General features: G+C 52.6%; 2 protein-coding genes across 6 annotated transcripts in view; one reads left to right on the top strand and one right to left on the bottom strand.

Moving 5' to 3' along the window:
* The window catches only part of PDPR (pyruvate dehydrogenase phosphatase regulatory subunit), a 28,662-nt gene extending 21,272 nt beyond the window's left edge, over positions 1–7,390 (top strand). For all 4 annotated transcript variants that reach the window (XM_042027371.1, XM_042027370.1, XM_042027369.1 and 1 more), the window contains one exon: positions 15–7,390. In XM_042027371.1, the coding sequence (XP_041883305.1) occupies positions 15–419 (405 nt within the window). In that variant the 3' untranslated portion in view covers positions 420–7,390. The remainder of the gene's footprint in view (positions 1–14) is intronic.
* A 621-nt stretch (positions 7,391–8,011) lies between these two features.
* Positions 8,012–20,018, bottom strand: part of ST3GAL2 (ST3 beta-galactoside alpha-2,3-sialyltransferase 2) — a 13,125-nt gene continuing 1,118 nt past the window's right edge. The window contains exons 2-8 of one of the 2 annotated variants that reach the window (XM_042027374.1): positions 12,769–13,038; positions 12,250–12,690; positions 11,938–12,131; positions 11,532–11,711; positions 11,319–11,364; positions 11,031–11,150; positions 8,012–10,747 (exon numbers count right to left, since the gene is read on the bottom strand). In XM_042027374.1, the coding sequence (XP_041883308.1) occupies positions 10,574–10,747; positions 11,031–11,150; positions 11,319–11,364; positions 11,532–11,711; positions 11,938–12,131; positions 12,250–12,582 (1,047 nt within the window). In that variant the 5' untranslated portion in view covers positions 12,583–12,690; positions 12,769–13,038 and the 3' untranslated portion in view covers positions 8,012–10,573. The remainder of the gene's footprint in view (positions 10,748–11,030; positions 11,151–11,318; positions 11,365–11,531; positions 11,712–11,937; positions 12,132–12,249; positions 12,691–12,768; positions 13,039–20,018) is intronic. The other variant, XM_042027373.1, reaches the window with a different exon arrangement.

Raw genomic sequence — 20,018 nt, 5'->3', positions numbered from 1 at the left:
CCTTTTCCCCACAGGGAATACAGTTTCTTGGCCAGGAAGCGCTGTTGGAGCAGAAGCAGAACGGGGTGTACAAGCGCTTTACCATGTTCATTCTTGAGGACCATGACACGGATATGGACCTCTGGCCCTGGTGGGGGGAGCCCATTTTCCGCAACGGCCGCTACGTGGGCAAGACCACCAGCAGTGCCTACAGCTACACCCTGGAGCGCCACGTCTGCCTGGGCTTCGTGCACCACTTTGATGAGAAGACAGGAGAAGAGCTGGTGGTGACGACTGACTTCATCAACCAGGGAGAGTACGAGATCGACATTGCCGGGCAGCGCTTCCAGGCCAAAGCCAAGCTCTATCCCTTCAGCTCCCTCTTCACACAACGGCGCCGCAAGGATGAGGTGGAACTGAGTGGCTACCAGAGGGAGTAGTGCTGAGTAGACTAGACCCACCCCTTGTCCCAAGCTGGAGTCTTCTCCCACCATCTTCCAGCCCTTTATCCTCACCTCATGTATTTCTTTCTTTTCCTTTCTTGTCTTGCAACTTTTAAACTTTTTTCAGTGTGTTACATTTTGTATATTTTAAAACTTTAATTTTCAAGCTTTCCCAATCCTGTCTGTCTCCCTCCTTCAACCCTTGCCAGGCTGCCCTGTGCCACAGTGGTTGAAGCACAGTGCTGAACATGCAGGGATGCCTGTGTAGGAGTGAACCGCACCAAAGGCCCTGGCCTTCTACTGATGGGAAGGGTTGGGGTGAACCCCTGAGGACTGCACCCTTCCTCTCTCCTCTCCAGCAAAAGGCATGGGACGGCAGGTCTTTGCTGCTTGTGGTTCAGGTGGTGGCTGACCTCACCCTGCTCTCCACATACCATGTTGCAGAGGGGTCGGTGGGTCGATGCACACAGCAATAGAATGATCAGCTACCTCACTGGCATGAGACAAAGCATTGTGTGAGCACAGCCAAGAGACAGGTTTTGGTGTTGTCCAGCCTGTCAGTGCCCTCCTTTGTCCACCATTTCAGTTTTTCCCTAGCAGGGAGTCAAGTAGATTTAACATCAGAGTATTGAGATGACAGTAGCGCTGGTAAGTTTGTTGTTGGTGGGATTGGATTTTTGGTGTGGGGTCACTGAAACTAAATGGCCTTCTATAAATACAGTCAAAGATCAACACGTGCATTTCACTTCTATAAAGGAATGTTGTTTTTTCTTTTTTATTAGCAGGAATACTGATTTCTAACAAGGACAGATGTTAGTGTTTAATGTTAAATGGGGGTGTTGAAATGCTGCTTCTGTTTAAGCTGCACAATACACAGTCTCTTTGGGGATTGTCTTTCACTTTGTTTATGTGACTTGGTCAAACTCATCTGGCAAGGTTCATGGAGAACTTGCGTTGGTTTGGGGAACTTGAGCAGCAGGAGGGGATATTATCTTGTAGTTTTAGCTGCCCGTGGTTATTTTGAAATTGTAGGAAAAGACACAGCATTTGTGTCACCTATGGTGCAAGAAACACTGGGTTTTCTACTGATGGTGAGAAAACATCTCAGCAGCTCCTGCTGGACTCAAGAAGTTGTCTTCTGTTTTCCTCCTCAAATCTATTGCACTTCTTTGTCTCTCAGTAGTACCTTGCTGAAGGGATTGAATAAGGGAGTGAAGGGAGCATGGGAGTGGGATTATAAATTGCTTTTCTTCAGCACTGCTCTTTGCATCTGGTTTCTCATAGTGATGCTCCAGATGGTGCAGCTGGAAATTCACCCCTTCTTCAGGCGTCAAAATGTGCCAGTTCAATCACTGATGGTAAATGGTAAAGAAATGGGGGAATGCTGAATTGCCTTGTGCATGTTTGCATCATCTTCATGTTTTGAGCACAATCAAAAACCAAGACTCTTTTTATTTTCTTGAAAAAGGTCTCTTAAATGTTTTCCCTGCCTCTGATATCACATACTCCTCATGGCCTTTCTGCTTCAGCATCTGTTGGACTTCAAACACAACCTTGCACTGATGTCTGCCCTGTTAGCTGTGGGGAACACTTTCTCTATGGTCTAGAACCATTTTTGGGCACTTTATTTTCCAGTTAAATGGTGAGCATCAGTAGTGTAAATATGAGCTCAAAACCTTCCCTGGTTCTTGTTTTAAGTTTGCTTTCTGCTGCTTTAGTTGCTTTAAGCTGTGCCTTCAGTTGAGTCTGTGGCTGCCAGTTGAGGAAACTGTAAGGGAATTTAGGATTTGAGCATATGGTGTAGTCGGTTGAATGTAGATGTCACTTCTCTCAGTATGCGTTCCTTTGTTTGTGGTGGGTTCCACTGGAGTGCGTGGCTTCTTCCAGGATTTCAAACCTAGTTCTGAATGGACATGCAGAATTTTCCAGTTTCTGTAAAAGAGTGACCACACCAGGGCAGCTTTTTGAGAACTTGCAGCCCAGAGCACTCTGTGTTGCTGCTGCAGGCGGAGATTCCGCCTGCTTGTCATTTCTTCCAAATTCCCCTATTATTGCTCTCTGAATTGAAATTTTGCCTGGTGTGTTAGAATTAATTGCTCAAATGAAAGGTTCATAAAGCATCTAATAGCAGTTTAAACTCTATAATTACTTCTTGCATATCTTTTCTGCTTAGAGAGATACCACGATCCCACTGTTCCCATGCTGGACGTGTACCGGGGAGGACCTTGGTCCTTCTCCATTGGTTTTATGGGACACTGCTTTGCCTTCCTTATCCAGGAAAACAGGCATTCAACCAAAGAAAGTGTTTTGTATGTGATACTTAGGATGTGGAGCAGCCCTTCTGCTTAGGGTTCTTAGAGCTTCTTAGAGCAGCCCTTCTGCTTATTGTTCATTGACCGTTCATTGTGGCTGAGTAAGGCACAGTACTTCTACAGGAGAAGGCAAAGTATAGGGCCAAGGTGTGCTGAAGTGTGTAATGAAACTGCTGAAGAGAGATTTTAGCTTGAGCTGTTCAGTTCTCTGCAGAGTTAGAACTAGTTAAGACCAAACTGGAAAGCTAGCAGTATGTTACCAACCACTCGTTCCAGCCACATTATGTTCCTCCTTGTGATTATTTTTCCTTTTCCCTAATTTATAGGCGCCTTTTAGTTCCTCAGGCAACTTTTCATACACGGGTGTCTCTTCTCCAGCAGTTCTGACAGTAAAATTGTGTTTATGAGCTACTTTTGTCATTATGTCTGCTAAGGTTTATTTTATGTCTGAAAGGTTTATTTTATGTCTAGATCTATTGACTTTTCCATACCAAAAATAGAGTGTGGAAATAGTTTTCCACCATGATGGTAGATATAGCAACACTTCATGTAACGCTGTGTTTGCTGTTTGAAACTTGGATGGTTTGGTAATTGTCAGTCTTGCAGCTCATTAACGCCTACTCTGGCCTTCACTGCTATGAATTCTGTTCTTGTTTTATATCAGAACTGGAGAGGTCTTTGACTGCTGTTAGGCTTAGTCTATTTAATTTCTGGTGTGGCTATTTTTAAACATACAATGTAAAGAATAGTTTGCCTTTACCAACTTGAACACCTGTCAAGAGGACAATTGAATCACGTTTTAAAATAGTGATACTGATAGGAGGAAGATCCTTCTAGCGTAGTGTTTTCATCTCGAGGTATTAAGCAGTGATGTAAGACTCTAATCCCTTTATCTGATGATTAGAGTGCCTAAAAAAAGAGCAACAAAATCTGTTGAAGAGTTACTACCTTTAGTACACCTTCAAATTAGGAAATTAGAAATTAGATCTTTGAAGCTGCTGTGGCACAGTCTTAACATCTAAGATGGTAAATAACAGGGACTGTAAAATTCTGCATCCTGATTCTCATCATTAAAACTGCCTTAAAATGCTTTTTGCTAAAATGGTGGTTTGTTCTCCTTCTGCACGGTAAGACTATGAACCTTGGATTGGGAAACACAAAAATAGCATCCGTCTCTGTGGCAATAGAAAGGGAAATGGCCTCATTTTGTGCTGAAGCTGCAGGTCTGCTCTCTGCACCTCGTGTGTATCAGTCACAGGGTTGTTACCAGTTCTCTGAGTCTTGCTGTCCAGAATGGGAACAGCCCTGTGGATTCCATTCACACAGGCATCTTTGGAGGGAAGGGAGCCAGTGAATCCATCTAAATGTGCATCCATGGGAAGGGATGGCTTGCCCAAGTGCTGTCTGGAGTTGCGGGAACTTATGGAAGACGTAGCAATTTTTTCCATTAAATGATTTTTACAGAGATACTATGTTGTCTTAACATTGCTGTGTCCTTTCCTAAATTCTCATGTTTTGTTAGTCCTTGAGTGAGTACTGCAAGGCTTGAGTAAAAGTGGTACTAGAAAAGCGGAAGTCTATTGTTCATACTTAACGATCTGAGGATACAATTAACAGTCTATTTCTAGAATTATGTTTTCTGTTTCACGAGGATGTGTTACAGTCATTTTCACATCCGTCTTTGCCAGACTTGGTTTCTTTTTGTTTTCTCCAGTATCTAGATTTGACAGGCCTTGTTGGACAGTTTCTTATTTTGTGGCAAGGAAGGGAGGCTGTGTGAGACTTGCACTGCATCTCCACATCTTGGTGTAAGCTTGGATTCCTCCTTTCTACTGTTGCATTTGAGTTGCCATCAATCATGTTGCTTTTCCTGTAACACCTCCAAACTCCAGCCTCTGCTGCTGTAGAATTTCTCAAGCACAAAGTTCTTCTCTTCCTTCTACCTGATGCTTTGTCATCAGAGCCAGCTTGGCTCTAGGTCTGCGTCTCTGCATCAACTTAAGTTCTTCAGCTTTTAGATGGTGCTGATACCAACATCAGAACTCCCAGACGGGTTTGTGGCTGCTGTAAATCCTATCATTTACCCCTCCCTTTCCCTGTGCCAGGATTTTCCCACAGTCCTTAACACTTCTTTAGTCTCCTTCCTCGGGTGGCTCAGTGCATTAGTTCCTTTTGCCATCAGAGAGTGAGGCACGGCAAAATAAAAACTGGTGGAGGGATGGTGGTGTGGCTAAGCTGAGGTGGAAGGAGAGGTGCAATGAAGGTTTGATCCTTTGCTCATTACTCAACTCCTTAAGCCCAGCCTTGGAGAGATGATCAGCCTCGATTCCCAGCTCAGGGAGCATCTTCCTCTGCAGCCTTAGTGCTGGACAGGTGGGAGCCATGGCTTGAGGCAGAGTTGGGACAGCATTAGCACTTGTTTCCCAGCACACATTTGCCTCTCATTGGGATGAAGGAAATGGTGCCACACAGGAGAAGTGGGACTTGAAGTGCTCTTGATTGCCTGGAACACTTTTGTCTCCCTGGCACATCCTTGCAGCTGTAAAGGTACAGCACTGACATCACCAACCTCATCCTTCCAGCACATTTGAACCAGAATGGTGACATTTTGGGAAGAGATCTGTAAAAACGAGGTAGTTTCTGTGTCAGGGGAGTGGGGAGTTGCTTGCAAGGGCAGAAGTCGTTTTTATTTAAAACACAACTCTTGTTGTGTATCTTGGCTGCTTATAATGTTGAGGAGAATGTTCACAACCTTCATATTTGTCTTCCCAAATGAGTTTATTGTAATATTGGGTTAGAATAATTTCTTCCCATTTCGGGATGTTTTCCTGTTTTAAACTAGCTTTTCTTTAATTAATTGTTTGGATTTCTATTTTAAAAAAGGCATTCAGTCATGGAATGGAATAGAACTTGGGAAAGGTGGGGAATTGGTATCATCTGATGACTTCAAGCTGTCACTAAAAAGAATTTGAAAATTTTCTTTGCACTTTAAACTTTCCTTAAGTATTATGGCTGTAGCAGTGTGCTTATAGCCCTTGGCATGAGTAGTCCTTGCATTTTAGAGAGGAAAAAAAGACTTTGAATATTTAAAATGCCTTAAAGCTTTAGGTGAGGTGTTTGGGCACTGGCTGGGCCTGCCACTTGATTTCCTTCCTGGAAAGCTGTGTGCCCAGAGCTGGTAATTTTGAGCAAGCACTGGGGGATGGTGGAAGCTGCTGTTGCAGTATGAGACTGGAATTTGTATGGAGCTGAGAGCCCCCGTGCCTGTCCAGCTGCTGGGCTGACACCTTCCTGTTTGTTTCCCCCCCAGAAATGTATTTATTCACTTTTTCCTTGTGGTGTAATGGGTTTTCTTCTTTCTCTAAAGAAGCCTGAGCTGGTGTAGAGTACTCTCTGAGCATCCTGTTGCATTAATGGGAACAAAATTGTCTGCCTGAACGCTTTCCTGCTGTACCAGCTGACATTTGCAGGCAGGAGTTGGGAGGAGCGGGAGCGGAGGGGATCTGCTGCTGCTCGTAGCATTTGCTGAGATGGCTCAGAGACTTCTCGTCTCCCATTTGTCTCAAAGCTGAGCTGGATTACTGATGTCAGGCTGGCTTCTGGATTACAGCACAAACCAGAGCTGCTTTGCAGGTGTGGCACACTGGGCTGATGTTCTGTTAGAGATCCCATCTGCTTAGAATAAGGAATCCCAACAAAGAGGAGCAGTACGTTACAATGAGGAAAGTGTTCACATAAATATTTATTGATTTGTTAGTACTGGTAACAGTTGATCTTCCCAAATGGATTCTTGGCACCTGCTACAAGCAGAGCAGATACTTGGGAGTTGTCAGCCATCCCAGCAAGGACCTGATCCATTTTATGTGTATGGAGAAAAATCTGTGCTGTTGCCTTTCACTGTGGCTGAGGTTTTTTTCCATGTTCAAATTCCCTCCTTTTCCTGTAGTGGGACAGATCTCACTTCTTCCAGTGTAACCAGAGGCAGATTAATATCTCTGAAGTCCTTGACAGGTTCTCCTGCATATCCTGGTCAGGCTTGCAGCAGGACACTCATCCAAACCCACCTTCATGCTTTTGTCTCCTGAGACCAGATTTTAAAAGGGCTGGGAAGATTTCTGATGTGTGCTACTGCTGGAATTTTAAGAGCTGAAGTTTGAACCTGTGAAAACACTTTTCTAGTGCCTTACGCTTGTGAATGTTGTGCAATGGATGTAGCTGAGGTGGGACAGAGTAAGGAGCAATGTCAGCAGCATGGTTCTCCATCCACTACGGCCGTCTCCCTCTGCCCTCGTAGGGCCCTGGCAAGCAGGTGCCAGCAGGTTGTCTCCAGCAGCACAGGGAGGCTCTTTAATCCCTTTGCAGTGTGGGGTCAGAGAAACCTCATGCCAGAGCAACACTCTGAGGGGAACAGTGGTCTCAGCTCTGCTGAGTTGGGATTTGGAGGGGTTTAGCAGAGACAAAACTGCTCTGATTGTCAGACCCTGTGGCAGATGTGGACAGTTGTTCTCAAGCGCACAAGTCAGGGTGAGTTCGCTGCTCTCCACTGAGGCCATGTTGTCATGTATGCTGTATTTATATCATGCTTGATTTCATTTCATATTTTGGTTGGCTTAAATGTTGCTAGGTTTGTATATTAATAAAGAGGCATTTTAACTACTTCTGAATTTTGCCATTAGTTATGCAAGAGCCTTGTGTGTCAGAATCCAAATCCCCCTGGTTGTTTGGGTGGGATCCTGCAGGGACACAAGGCTCGTTGAAGGGTCCAGCCCTGGGAGCTGGAGCGAGCTCTGGACCTGCTGTGTCACTCTGGGTAAGTCCCTTCCCTGCCTCTGCCTGCATCCACATTCAAAATTGCTTCCTTCAACAGCTCTTCCATGTCATTCCCTCTGCTGTGGTGGGGCTCAGGAACATGGGCTGCGTGGGACCAGAGCCTCTGTTTTAGGGCCCAGGGGGGCTGGGACATAGATGTGGGGTCTGGGTGAGCAGTGGAATCACCAGCTGTTGGGCTCTGGCTGGAGGGGTTGTGCTGGGGTTCTGCTGCTGGGCAGCCAGGCTGGTGTGGGGCCAGGCTCATCTCCTGCCCCAGTGAGGGGATCTTAACCACAGCTGCAGGCTGGTGTCTGGGCCGGGAGGGGAGGGGAGGGAGAGCAGAGCATCGTCTGGGCCCCACAATCCTCTCATTCCCTTCCCCTCCTCTCCTGACCCCACTGATGCCCAGGTTTGGGTGCAGGCAAAGGCACAGCAGGCAGGGCTATCAGAAGAAAATCACCAAGCAGATTTGATGCATGATTTTTATTGACTTTAAAAAAAACAGTTGTTTTAAGACAGTTGTGTGCAGAAGTACCCATGTACACAGAGGCTACGGGCTGAGCTGCCCGCCTGCTCCTAGCCCTAGGTCAGAGCACTGGTCTCTCCCTCTCCCGGTGGGGCAGGGGGCGATGGGTGCTCGGATCAGGTACTGTGTGATGCAGACAACCTCTGCCAGGTGGGCCAGCCCAGGCACCTCTTCCCTGCCTGCCTCCTGCCCGTAGCCTGTGCCTACACCTCCTCTATGTACAGTACAGTGGTGCGCCGGCCGTGCAGCACGCGCCTGCCTGCGGCCGCCTTGCCAGGGAGACACAAGTGGTCGCGAGTCCTAGTGGGACAGCTTAAATAAAAAATAATAATATAATAATAATTAAAACAACAGAAAAAAGGGGGGTAGGGGAAGGAAGTTAGCCAAAAAAAAAATACTGTCAGGGCAGCCAGGAGCTGCGAGCGTGCCCGACACTGGATACCAGCACTGTGCTGCCGGAGGGTTCGGTACCCGGGTTTGGTACCCAGCGTCTCCGCTCACCCTGCAGTTGTCAGGCCTGGCCCTGCTCAGCTGCAACAGGAGCTGGTCCAGCCTCATCACACTGGATTTGGCCTTTCTAGCCACCAGTACAGTGCCCTGGATGTGTCTCTCTCTCTCTCTCAGCAGCACTCCCCAGCTAAGATCCAGCCTGGTGTGAGGAAGGAAGTGGGTACAACTGCCAGATACATCGGCCACGTCCCTGCCACCAGAGCGCACACAGCCTGGTGTTGCTGATGGGAGATGGTCAAGGCACTCATTGTTGCTCATGGTTTTTATTTTTCTTCCCCATTTAAAAAAAAAAAAAAAACAACCAAACAAAAAAACCACCAAAAAAACTCAACAAAAACCACCCAGGAAAGTGGAGAGCAGGGCTTGCAGCAGCCTGTGTCCTGGGGCTGCCTGCATCAGGGAGGCTCCACTTCTACAGGCTAAAACCTACCACAAAACTCAGGAGTTTAAATCCCTGTGGACAGAAAAGCTGAATTTCCCCAGCCCAGGGGCTGCGGACTTGCCTGCTCCAGGTGACCAACCCACACCCTCATGTTTCACGATTGCAGAGAAACCTCAAAAAAATAAAAGAAAACCCTGAAAAATGACAAAACCAAAGTGGAGAAACAGGTAAGAGGCTGCTACAGAAAAGCCAGATACAAAAGGGTAAAAAAATCTCCAAGCCCAAAAAACCCTACAGTGATTGTTCTTCAAATTAACTATTGCAACCAGGCAGCGCGGGTAGAGCTTCTCCAGATGGGCACTGCCCCACAGCCCCTGCAGGCAGAGGGTCCCTCTCTGGCGGACCTTTTTGATGGCTGCCTTTTTCTTGAGCTTTCCAGCATCTCCTAAAAAAACCCACACCCACCTGATTGACCCAAAGAAAGTGGTTTTAATGACACCTCTGGGGAGACAGTTTCCTTCAGCATCTCCCCATCCCATGTCATAGGCTGCCTGTCCAGCCTGGGAAGCCCTGGAGACCCTGAGGGCATCGGCTGTACCAGACTGGTGTAAACCAAGCGCCACCCCTGGCAAACGGAGCAAAGACTTTGGGATTTCAGCTTCTCACCAGAGCTGTTTAGAACAACACAAAAGCAAAAGCACAGTTCACTCACCCACTCATCTCTGATCTGTTTTTTCCTAGCCTGAAAGCAAAGGAAATCCTGTCTCCTTGACTCTGCTGCGTCCCACAACCCCTTGAGCATCCTGCAACTGCTCACAGAGCTCAGCCAGAGGGACCGGCTACAGCTCCTGCAGGTTTCTTAGCTGCCCTCCTGTACAGTCACTCCTGAAATCTGTCCTACCCTTCCCCATCCTCAGGTAGAAGAGCAGGGATCCTGGGCCCCAAAGTTGGGGTTCCTCTTCGTCTCCCTGCACAGCTGTGCCAGCAGTTGCCAGCCTGCAGCAGAGCATCAGCAATGGCCAGCTTCCCGAAGCTTCTGGTTCCCCACCATGGATCCATGCACTGGGACCTGCCTCTTGCCAGGAGCCTTCCCTGGAGAAACGATGGCATCGGCTGCCCCAGGTGGGTGAAAGAAAAATACTAAAATAAAGGAAAAAGGAAGCAGCTGGTTCCACTGGTGAGGCTGCGCAGCTGCCACAGCTCCCTCAGCCCCCTCGGCCCAGACACGATGCTCGAGGGGTTCCCCAAAGTCACGTGGCTTCAGGGCAGGGGGGTTGTCTTGTTTTAAAAAGAGCAGCATTTGGTTTGACTGTAGAGAGATGCAAGGCGGCTGCCCCCGCCGCCTGGTCAGTCGCTGATTGTGTTTATAAATCCTTTCTCAGCTGGGTTTCTTAATAATAATAATAATAATTTTAAAAAAGCAAAAAGTCTCCTTTAGCTCTGAACCTGATTGGCTGCTGGAGGCACCAAATACCACTGGGGTGGCTCTGTCAGCAACGCAGACCTGCGCTGCCCATCTGGTGCTCGTCGCTTGAGGCCACCAGGGAGACCCTCACCCTCTGCCCCTGCAGGCAGCAGGACCTGCTGGAGCAGGGAGCCAGAGGCTCAGCCCTCAGTTTCCCCGGTAAACCTCGATCTTGCTGGTTTTGGCCAGCATGTCGATGATGTGTGCCTCAAAGTCAGCATCGTGCACCCCTGTCTTCCTGAACTCCCCGGCATAGCGGTTGTTCTCCCAGTAGTGGTGCCAGTTCCCCCGGCTGTCAGCACCGAACCCAAAGACGTTCACCTGCAGTAGCAAGGGAGGGAGTGAGCCAGAACCCCCCACCAGGCTGGGGCACCCTTGTCTCAGCACCCCCTGCATTGCTGGGGGGACTTTTGAAGGTGCCCATCCCTCTGCACAGCCTTCCCACCTCTCAAGGGTGTGCCCATCACTGTGGTGTTAGGCAATCAGAGTAAGTGACTGCTGCAGTTTGACCCCAAGAATCCACTTCCTTACTTAACCCTGTAAGGTTCAGGATCCCAGCAAAGCCATTCCATGCAAGCCATGAGCTGAAGGAGCCATTACCTACCTCATCACAGACGTGGAGGGCGAAGAAGAGCACCAGCATGCCGGTGGAGGGGTAGCGCCCGTGGTGCTCCGTCCAGCGGTCGTGGATGTACTTGAAGAAGGCAGGATTGTAGATCTGCACCTGGGAGGACAGACTGGGGTTAGTGCAGGAGCCCCAGCAATGATCCCTTTGGCATCATGAAAAGGAAGCTCCTGTGAAGGAGCACTGGGAACCCTGGGAAATGATGAGGTGACAGGGGCCATGGCCATACAGGTGCTTGTTGCAGGGGTAAGGATGAGCCCCACATACCTTTTCTTTGTCCACACGCAGAAAAGGCTTCACAGGCGCGTATGTGCTGGGAAAAGAGCGGAGAGGCAGGTGAGTTCTTGGGGGTCCCATGCCCCCAGCTCCAGTTTGAGTTGCCAAAGGGGGCTCTGGGAGGGAAGAACCAATGTATCCCCACTGCTCCCAGGGGAGCTGTCCTTGAGCTAGGTGAGCCACCAGTGCCCACTGAGTACTTACAACCTGATCTGGCCGGTGGAGAGGGCACTGGCGATCCAGAGCAGGTCCAGGGTTTTGAAGGGCACGAGCACGAAGCTGACGTTGGAGGGCAGGTTCTTGGCACTCTCCGGGTACATGAAGTGGTGTGTGGTCCGACCACCCACATCGCCCTCAAAGCCCACTGTGGGGGCCTGGTTCATCCTGGGGAGAGAGCAGGGACGATGACACCACCCTCCCAATGCCCTGTGCTTTGCAGATGACATGGGTGATCACCACGAGCTGCTGAATGCTGCCAAGCAGCAGTTTCCCACCCAGGGGAGGTCTGGACTCACTCCCATTCATCCCAATAGCCGGTGGTGCCAGCATCACCCCATGTCTCTGTACTGCCCAGGCGGGCAGGTCCCCGGCAGTGCTCTCTGGCCCTCACCGCATCACAAAGTCGTGCCCGTCGATTTCCGGCCCGTAACCGGAGCCGCGTAGGTTGCCTGAGTTGCCAACCACGGCACAGCGGCGGCAGCGGCGTGGGTCACGGGAGCGGTAGGGATCCTCGCCCGGTACGATCTGGAAGAGCTTGCTCAGGACCTCGTGGGTGTTGTGGGACTTGAACTGGGGCTGCAGCATCTGCAAGAAGGGGAAGGAGGGCGCGGGGAATCAGACAGCGCCCTCTCCTTGATGGTGGAGGAGGAATCTGTGCCTCCCGTGCCAGAGCACACCATGGCATTCCCGCCCCTTCGCTCACCATCCACCACCTCTGGACGTCGGGCGGTAGGTCCATGTTCTCCTTGGTCCACACTGGGGACACGGTGCCGTCATAGCGCCCATCAAACCAGTCGGTGGCCCCGGGCTCCTCGGCCGGGCAGCGGCGGCAGGCGCAGCCCCGGGGGTACGGCCCCCCCTTGCTGAGCCGCTGCATCCCGGCATAGCCGGGCACCAGCTTCACCCGGTGGATGCCTCCCAGCCCGCCGGGGTCCAGGTAGGCGATGCTGTGGTGCGAGTAGGTGAAGAGGAGGGACATGACAAAGACGAGCAGGAAGGCGGCCGAGAGGAAGCAGAAGCGCAACGAGCACTTCATGGTCGGCGGGTGGCTGAGCCGGGGACGGCGCCCGCTCCGGCACAGGGCGCGGGCATAGGGCGCGGGAGGGCGTCAGCCGGCCAGCGAGGCTCCCTGCGGGAACGAGAGCTGTAACTAACTCCCTGAGGCGGCGGTGTGGGGAGGGGGATGTAGAGCCTCCCACGACCCACCGCACCGGGCTCTTACCTGCTAGGCTGCAGCTTTCCATCCGCGTTGTCCGGCCGCGGCGAGGGCCCCCGGTGGCTCCACGTGCCAGGCAAGGAGCATCTGCGGAGGGGTCCGGCACAGCTCGGCGCACCGGCCTCAGCCGCGGCACCGCGCTCCGGCGGCTCCTCCAGGTCCCGGCCCCGGCTGGCGCTCAGCTGCGACGGTGCTCATCATCCCCGGGGTTTAGCTGATCCGCTGGCACGCTGCCCTCAGCCGCTGGCTCGGGAACACGGCCACCACGACACCAGCCTGGAGCGGGAAGGAGGGGACTGCGGGTCAAGGGGTGGCGATACAGACAGCGGAGCTGGGGGGCTGCGCCGAGCAGGAGGAGGGTGCTGGGGGCTAGGGAGTGTATTCCCCACTGAACACCCCAAAATGCCTCCCAGCCCGTCCCAGGCACGGGGCTGCAGGGTACAAGCCGTCCCCGAAGGGGACAAGCAGGCGCAGGGTGCGCAGGGAGCTGAGATGCCGGCATCGCTATCCGTGCCTGGGGAACTCCCAGCAGCTCCCGGACTGTGCCCTCCCTGTCTCTGCCAGACAAAGGCTCAGCCATGAACTCGCCTCCGGAGCCAAACAAGCGGCTCCATTCTGTAGGCTCAATTCTCCTTCTCTATCAAGCCACAAGCAGCCCCTCCAAAACCCTCTTCGCCGGCTGCCGCCGCCGCCGAGACAGCCGGGAAGCAGCCGCTCCGCAGCCTGACGGGCACCCCGGGGACGGACGCTGGCGACTGTCCCCCCCGAGTGGCCGCGTCCCTTGGGGAAGGTCACTTGCTCGCTCGTGATCCTGGAGGGTAAAAATAGCTAGGGCAGAGGTGCTGGCGCCTGCGCCCGGCGAGGAGCGGCCAAGCCCCCCGAGTCGGGGGTGGGGGCCAAAGCCAGACCATGCTCCTTGGCCAAATTAAAAAAAAAAGGTTGAAAATCCCCTTTTAACCCAGTCACTGAGCTGGGGCAGGATCCAGAATCCCAGGGCGTTGGAGACATGACCTCCCCTCCAGGCCTTTTTGGGGAGGGGGTGACCGCCCCCCAAGGTCAAACCCTGCAGAGGCATCACCTCCACGGCTCAGCCCTGGCCCCAATTAAGCCAATGCCGAGGCCGGCAGCACTAATTAGGAGCCGGCAGGCACCAGGATGCTTCTTCCCTAGGAAAAACATCTTCTGCAAGACGCTGGCTTGCTTTCCAGGAACAGACTGCTAAGCTCCCAAAAACCTCCTTGTTGGGATGGGAGGAGAACATGGACCCCTAAGTCTCTCCCAGCCCATTGCACTGCCAGGCATGGACACCTCCCGCACAAACCATTAACCCCCTGACAAATATTTGTTCAAGTGGGGACAATCTTTAAAGGAAAGAGCCGAAAACTGAAGGCACATCCCAGTTCAAGTGTTTTTCTGGGCTCTGGCGGGGAATTTTAACACGCCTACATGGCACACGCATGGCCAGCAGTGACTGCAACCAGTTCCTTGGGCTGCTGCCAGCGGAAAAAGCAGGGTGGTTGTTAAACAGAGGGTTTGCATTTAAGGAGTTTGGGATAAAGCCAGTGAAAAGCTGTAACAGCCCACCCCGATGCAAAACGCTGGAAAGATTCGCAGGTAAAAGGCAATGTTAGGGCTTTTTTCAGCTATGATGTGGCAGGGCCACCAAGCAGGACGGGCTGATCCCCTTCCCCTGCTCCCGCTGCTCACCATCCCACGGGGCTTTTTAAAGGCTAAAGGAAATGAGCTATCACGTGCTTGTGTTATTTTTGTTCCTGGTGAAAGGGGGAAAATCCCTTTCCGGCTCCCCAGCTCAGCCTCGTCCTGCCTGAGGCATCCCAGCCCTGACATCATCTGGAGCACATTTTGTATGGCCCCCATCCTGGGGCCTCCTGGAGCTGCCCCCGACCACAGCGGGGGGGAAAACCCCCGTCCAGCCCAGCTCATGCGCGGTAAAAGAAGCCTTAAATCCCAGCGGCTGGTTTGAGTCATCATTTTCCTAGTAGGAGCTGGCAGCTATTTCCATCTGCACTAGTCCTTACAGCCCCCAGCAGGGACAGGGCACCCACAAACACAAACATCCCCCAGCAATATCCATGCCCTCCCTGCCCAATCCTAATCCAACCCGCCTCCACAAATAAAACCCCACTTGCAGGAGCTTATTGCACTAGATTTTGATTTTTCCTTCTTAAAATAACAAGGGATTTCAGGATTTCTCCTGTGGTGAGCAAGCTTGGCAACTCAGTGATGCCACCAAATACCCTTTCATTCCCAAATTCATCCCCAGGATCCTAAATTGCCTCCTGAGGACCATGTGCTCATCAAACACAAGTTTCTCTTTGATTGCAGGAGATAATGAAGCAAGGCTATTAAAAGGTCCTGGGAAATTGCTCTGCTGCTTTTACAGGTGGATGCTTTTTTCCAATCATATAATCTTTAATTTCAGGATGAGTGCTGGAGCGATGTGACAGAGAGCCCCAGGGCCTGGAGGATGCCTGTCCCTTCCCTGTCAGACAGAACACCATTGAGTACATCCCCACTTGGCATCTTTAGGTCTCGTTGGCTTTGTTTGCTCATTTCTAAGATATCCTGAGGTTGTTGGCACAGATTTCCGTGCCAGTAAATGGCAGGGTGGGCAAAGGAAGGAGCCATCACTGGGACATGGGATGTCACCCTATTAGGGGCAGGGAGAGAAGGGCAGTGGAGGAGCAGTGGCAGCATTGTCTGCACTGACTGCTGCTCTTCCTAGGGGATGAATGGGCTGAAAATTCCCCCAGGAGTCCTTGGGAAATGCCACCCTGGGTGACCAGGTGCTACTCATCCCATGATCCCTGTGCAGAGACATCACTTCTGCCACGACCGAACCACTGATTGGGTGCCAGAGCGGTGCATGGCTCCTGCAGGTGGAGGAGAGAGAGGCACACAGGGGACCCCTTGGACTGGACTGGCATCTCTGTCATGGGTGGAAAACCTGAGAATTAGGGTTGGGTGTTTTTGACAGGGAAGGAATGGATCTGAGTCTTCTCCCACCTCCTTCAATGCCAGGCAGACACAGTGAGTGGTGACCTGTCCTTGTTTCAGGCGTGACTTCAGTGGGCTGGATTACTACAAAAAGTCATAAAACTGTTCAAATTTCCTTTTGCCCATGGCCCAAGCGCTGCCAGAGGTTACAGCCCCTGGGCAGAGTGCCAGGGAGCCGCTTGCCTCCATGGGGCCGTCAGCTCGCGTTAGCTTGGAACAGCGAGCAGGAATCTGCCAGGGGCAGCGCGGGAGGGGACGATGCCCTGTCCCTCTGCATCACTGGGCTTCCAAAGCCAAAACAGCACTTGGTGAGAAAAGCACAGTTAATTAAGAAGGTCCTTCCTGCTTCACCCATCCAGAGGGATTATATTTTCCCCTTGAACTTTTTTCCTCCCTGGCAGCTGGATGGGAGAGGGAGCAGGGAGCACACCCAGTGTTGACACAAGGATGGTTGTCCCTGCCAGGGGACGATGCCATGAAGATCTGATGGCCAGCAGTATACAACCACCAGGTATTAAGAGAAGAAGCCAATTTCATGTGTTAAGCCATCACTACATCCCGACAGCAGTGAGGACCTGGTAACTTATTCTTCATCCTTTTAATTAATCATATTCTTATCAGCCAGCTCAATCAGCTAGTGGAGCCAAGTTAATTGGGTTTCCCGTGTTTTAAACCCTACTCGCATCCCTGGCTGCCAACAGCAGCAATTCCAGCCTTTCCTTCTGTCTGGCCTCCAGAGGGGTTATTTCGGGCTCATCCCTCAGCGCTGGGATAGGGCCAGGAAAGAGAGTGGAGGCCAAATCCCCAGTGCAGTGCTGGGATGGAGCCAGCCATGCTGAGGCCATTTCCTATGGGATCTGGGAGTGCAGGGGAGTGCCAGCAGTGGGAAAACAGAACGGAATGCTCCCACCCTTGCGGGTGGATGGGCCTGCAGGGACTGGTCCAAGAGCATCCTGAGTTCCTTTGCTCAACTGCAGCGGGACCCTCAGGGAACTGCTCTGGCTCAAAGACCCCGTGCTGCTCAACGGAGCGATGCTGGGTGGGCACTCTCCCCGCCAAAATTCACACTGGCAGAAGTAGCCAAGGCAGATGCCCATCCCTGAAGCTCACACTCCCGTTGGGACCAGCCAGCCCCATGTGCCAGCCTGTGTGGCTGATGTCCCTGCGCATTCTCCAGTGCCATTTCCCCCACCCTCTGCCAGCCATTCTGGGTTTCCCCAGGCTGCCATGGGGAAAAGGGGACCCTGGCCCCTTCACTCCAGGGATGTTGATAAGCCCAAGGTCATGCTCACAGCATGGCCTTGTCACGCTCAGCTCCCTGTGCCAGAAGAAGCAGCTCCCTCCTTGAGGCAGGACAGGCAGGGAGGGGAGTGGGATTCTCTCCCCTGATCCTGAATGCTTGTGGAACTGAGTGGCAGAGCCAGCCCAGCTGCTCTGCACCCCAAGCACCCACCCCAGACCCCCCAGTTTGCACCAACTCAAATACCACCAGCTCAGGCACCACTCAGCTGGGTACCACTGAACCCTGGGTCACACACCACCACACCCAGCTGAGTCCCACTGAGCAGCCAGGTTTGGCCAACCAACCCAGCAGAACAGAGGAGGCAGAGTCCGGGGCTTGCCACCACCTCTGCCTTCTTCTCTCTCCCACCCTTGCCGCAGTTCCCTGTGCAAAGCCATCTGGTCCCATGGGGAGCCAGCTCCCCACTGCAGGCCACATTTCTGCCTCATCGTCCCACAGCTGCACACTGAGGGCAGCAGGGTCTGCCTGGTCCCTGTCCCCCTTCCTGCCAGCTGCACAGACACCCCACAGACAACCCTGAAGCAGTCTCCCTGCAGCCTCAGCTGCCTGTGAAGATGCAGCCACACCTCAGGCAAACATGCTCTGTAGGAAGGGCAGGGCCCCTGCTCTGCTTTCACCACCAGCATCCGGTGAGCTGCCAGCAGCACCCTGAGCCTCCCCGCCCGGCTGGGAAAGAACCACTTCCCCTCCATCACTGCCGCTGGTTTTACCAGCCTGGACCCTTTAGGTTCATGCCTGATGCCTCACCAGGAAAATATGTGCAGGAGTGCAGGACAGGCGGGTGCTGCACCAGGAGGTGCCACTGCCACTTGTGGCCCTCTGCCTGGGGAAGGCGAGCAGGGACACGGGGCCCCCCTGCACTTTCCTGTCTTCCTCCCTGGATATCATCAGCGCGGAGGATCCGAGGCGCTGGAAACCCAAAGGTTCTCCTTTGGCTTTTGAGGGCTGGTTGATGGGTGCAGTACCCACAGCCACTCTCTTTCCCCCGGGGCACAACCCAAGCTGAGAACTGCAAATTCGGTGCATGCTGTGGGTGGCCCCAAAAAGCCACCAGGGTTTGCTCCACCTGCGGGCAGCACTGAGAGGACGTTGAACTCGTTCAGGAAATTACACCTATGAGATTTCATTGCAGGGAAGTTACAAAAGGCTCCCCAGGCTGGAGGGCATCAATCCCAGCACAGCCCAGTTACAGCCAAGAACTCCCACTCTATGTAAAATTAGAGCAGTTCCACTGGTGAGGGCCCCTGACTTCCTCTCTCCACTAGCTGGGGCTCCGCTCAGACACCTGGGAAGAAGGGGGAGCATTTGCAGCTTCCTAATTAGCCCAATTACTGTTGCAGATCAAAAGTCCTTTGCTGGGGATACCCAGAGCAAAGTGATTGCACCTTGTTCTGGTTTCCCAAGAGCAGCTGTTGAGGGTGTTATTTTAGAGCTCAAACACTGAACTATCCAGCCCGTAAGAAAAAAAAAATCTATATATCACACATGCATATATATATAACATCTTAAAAAATATATTCATTACTCATCTATGTGTGGTTTTGGGGGTATCTTTGGGAACTTTGCCTTGGAGTTGGGACCCAAATCACTTGCACTTTCCAAAAAAAGCTTTTGGAAGACGCCGGTGGCAAAGAGCAACATGAAACCAAGAGATGCCCTGGAGCCCAGCGCGGAGCCCAGCAGGGCAGGGAGATGAGGTTCCCAGCCTATCCCATCACATCCCACACTCGCGGGGTCAGGCGGGCTCCGATAAATCCTGGCTCATGAAGAAGCACTGAAGCCGGCCAAGCCACTGGAAAGCAATTAGCAGCTTGCAGTCGTGCAAAAATTAAATGCAATGGAAGGAGATGAAAGCCATCGAGCTGCCGGGACCTCGGCCTGCCAAACTGGGCGGCATCCGGCGTGCCGAGAGCCCGCAGCAAAACCACCGAACCCTCAGTGCCACCGGAGCCTTTCCCCAAAAAGCGGCAGTTTGGAGCTTGTTTGGGCACGAAAATTCAAGCGTTCCCGCAGCATGCGGCTGCCGGGGCTCTCCCTGCCGGCTCTCCCTGCCTGCCTCCGGCGCCGGCGAGGCGTGGGCGGTGAGCGGAGCGCGCCTCGCCGTTCCCAAGAACCGCCATGAGCTCCTCGGAAGAGAGGGAAGCGCTTTTGACAGGCAGCTGCCGCACACCACCGGCAGCGGGGCTGCTGTCGCTGCCAGATGGGGACAGACAGACAGACAGACAGACAGACGGGCACGCGCGCGCCGGGCGGGGGAGGGCGGCGGGCAAGGCACCCCCCCACAGCCCAACCCTCCCCGCTGAGGCCGCGACTTTTGCTTCTGATACAAGGGAAAGAAAAAAGAAAAAGGAAAACCAAGCCCGAAGCGCTGAGGAACTTCCCGCTGGCGCTCACCGTCTTGGCCACGATGTGGCCGGGGCGGCTGCTCAGGGCTCGGAAGAGGCGAGCCCGAGATAATGCAGGGCAAAACTGCCTTCACCAGCTCGAAGCCCACATGTCTTCCTGGAGGGCGGCTCAGCAACTTTTGGGGTTTGTTGTGATTTGGTTCCCCCCAGCCACGTTTTATGATTGTAGACAGCAGGCGGGGACGTGACCCTTCCTCCAGTCCGAGCTTGCACGCTGCCCGAGTGCCATCCTCCCCCCAGTATTTTCCTGCTGGGATGAAAAGCCCTCATTCTAGGGAAATATTTGGGAGCTTTGGACTAAGTACTCTGACTCTGCAGCTGGAGCCCGAGCAAAACCTTGCCTTCCCCTTGTGCCAGCAGCACTTGAGCCCCCGGCATGTGTGAGGACCCCTTGAATTGCCAGGCCCTGAAATAACGGGCTCCGGTATCAATCCCACCCTGGCAGCCGTGCTTCAGCCAGGGAAACACCCTGAAACACTGGGATAGGCACACCGATAAGATCTCACACCAATGCCCGTGTTAGTGGGGGG

This window comes from Corvus kubaryi, unplaced genomic scaffold, assembly GCF_017639235.1.
Source record: "Corvus kubaryi isolate FWS band 111438036 unplaced genomic scaffold, C.kubaryi_AGA036_p1.0 37300, whole genome shotgun sequence".
Classification (NCBI taxonomy): domain Eukaryota; kingdom Metazoa; phylum Chordata; class Aves; order Passeriformes; family Corvidae; genus Corvus; species Corvus kubaryi.
The sequence above is the reverse complement of the archived record's forward strand: the minus strand, read 5'-3'. Positions and strand labels throughout refer to the sequence as shown.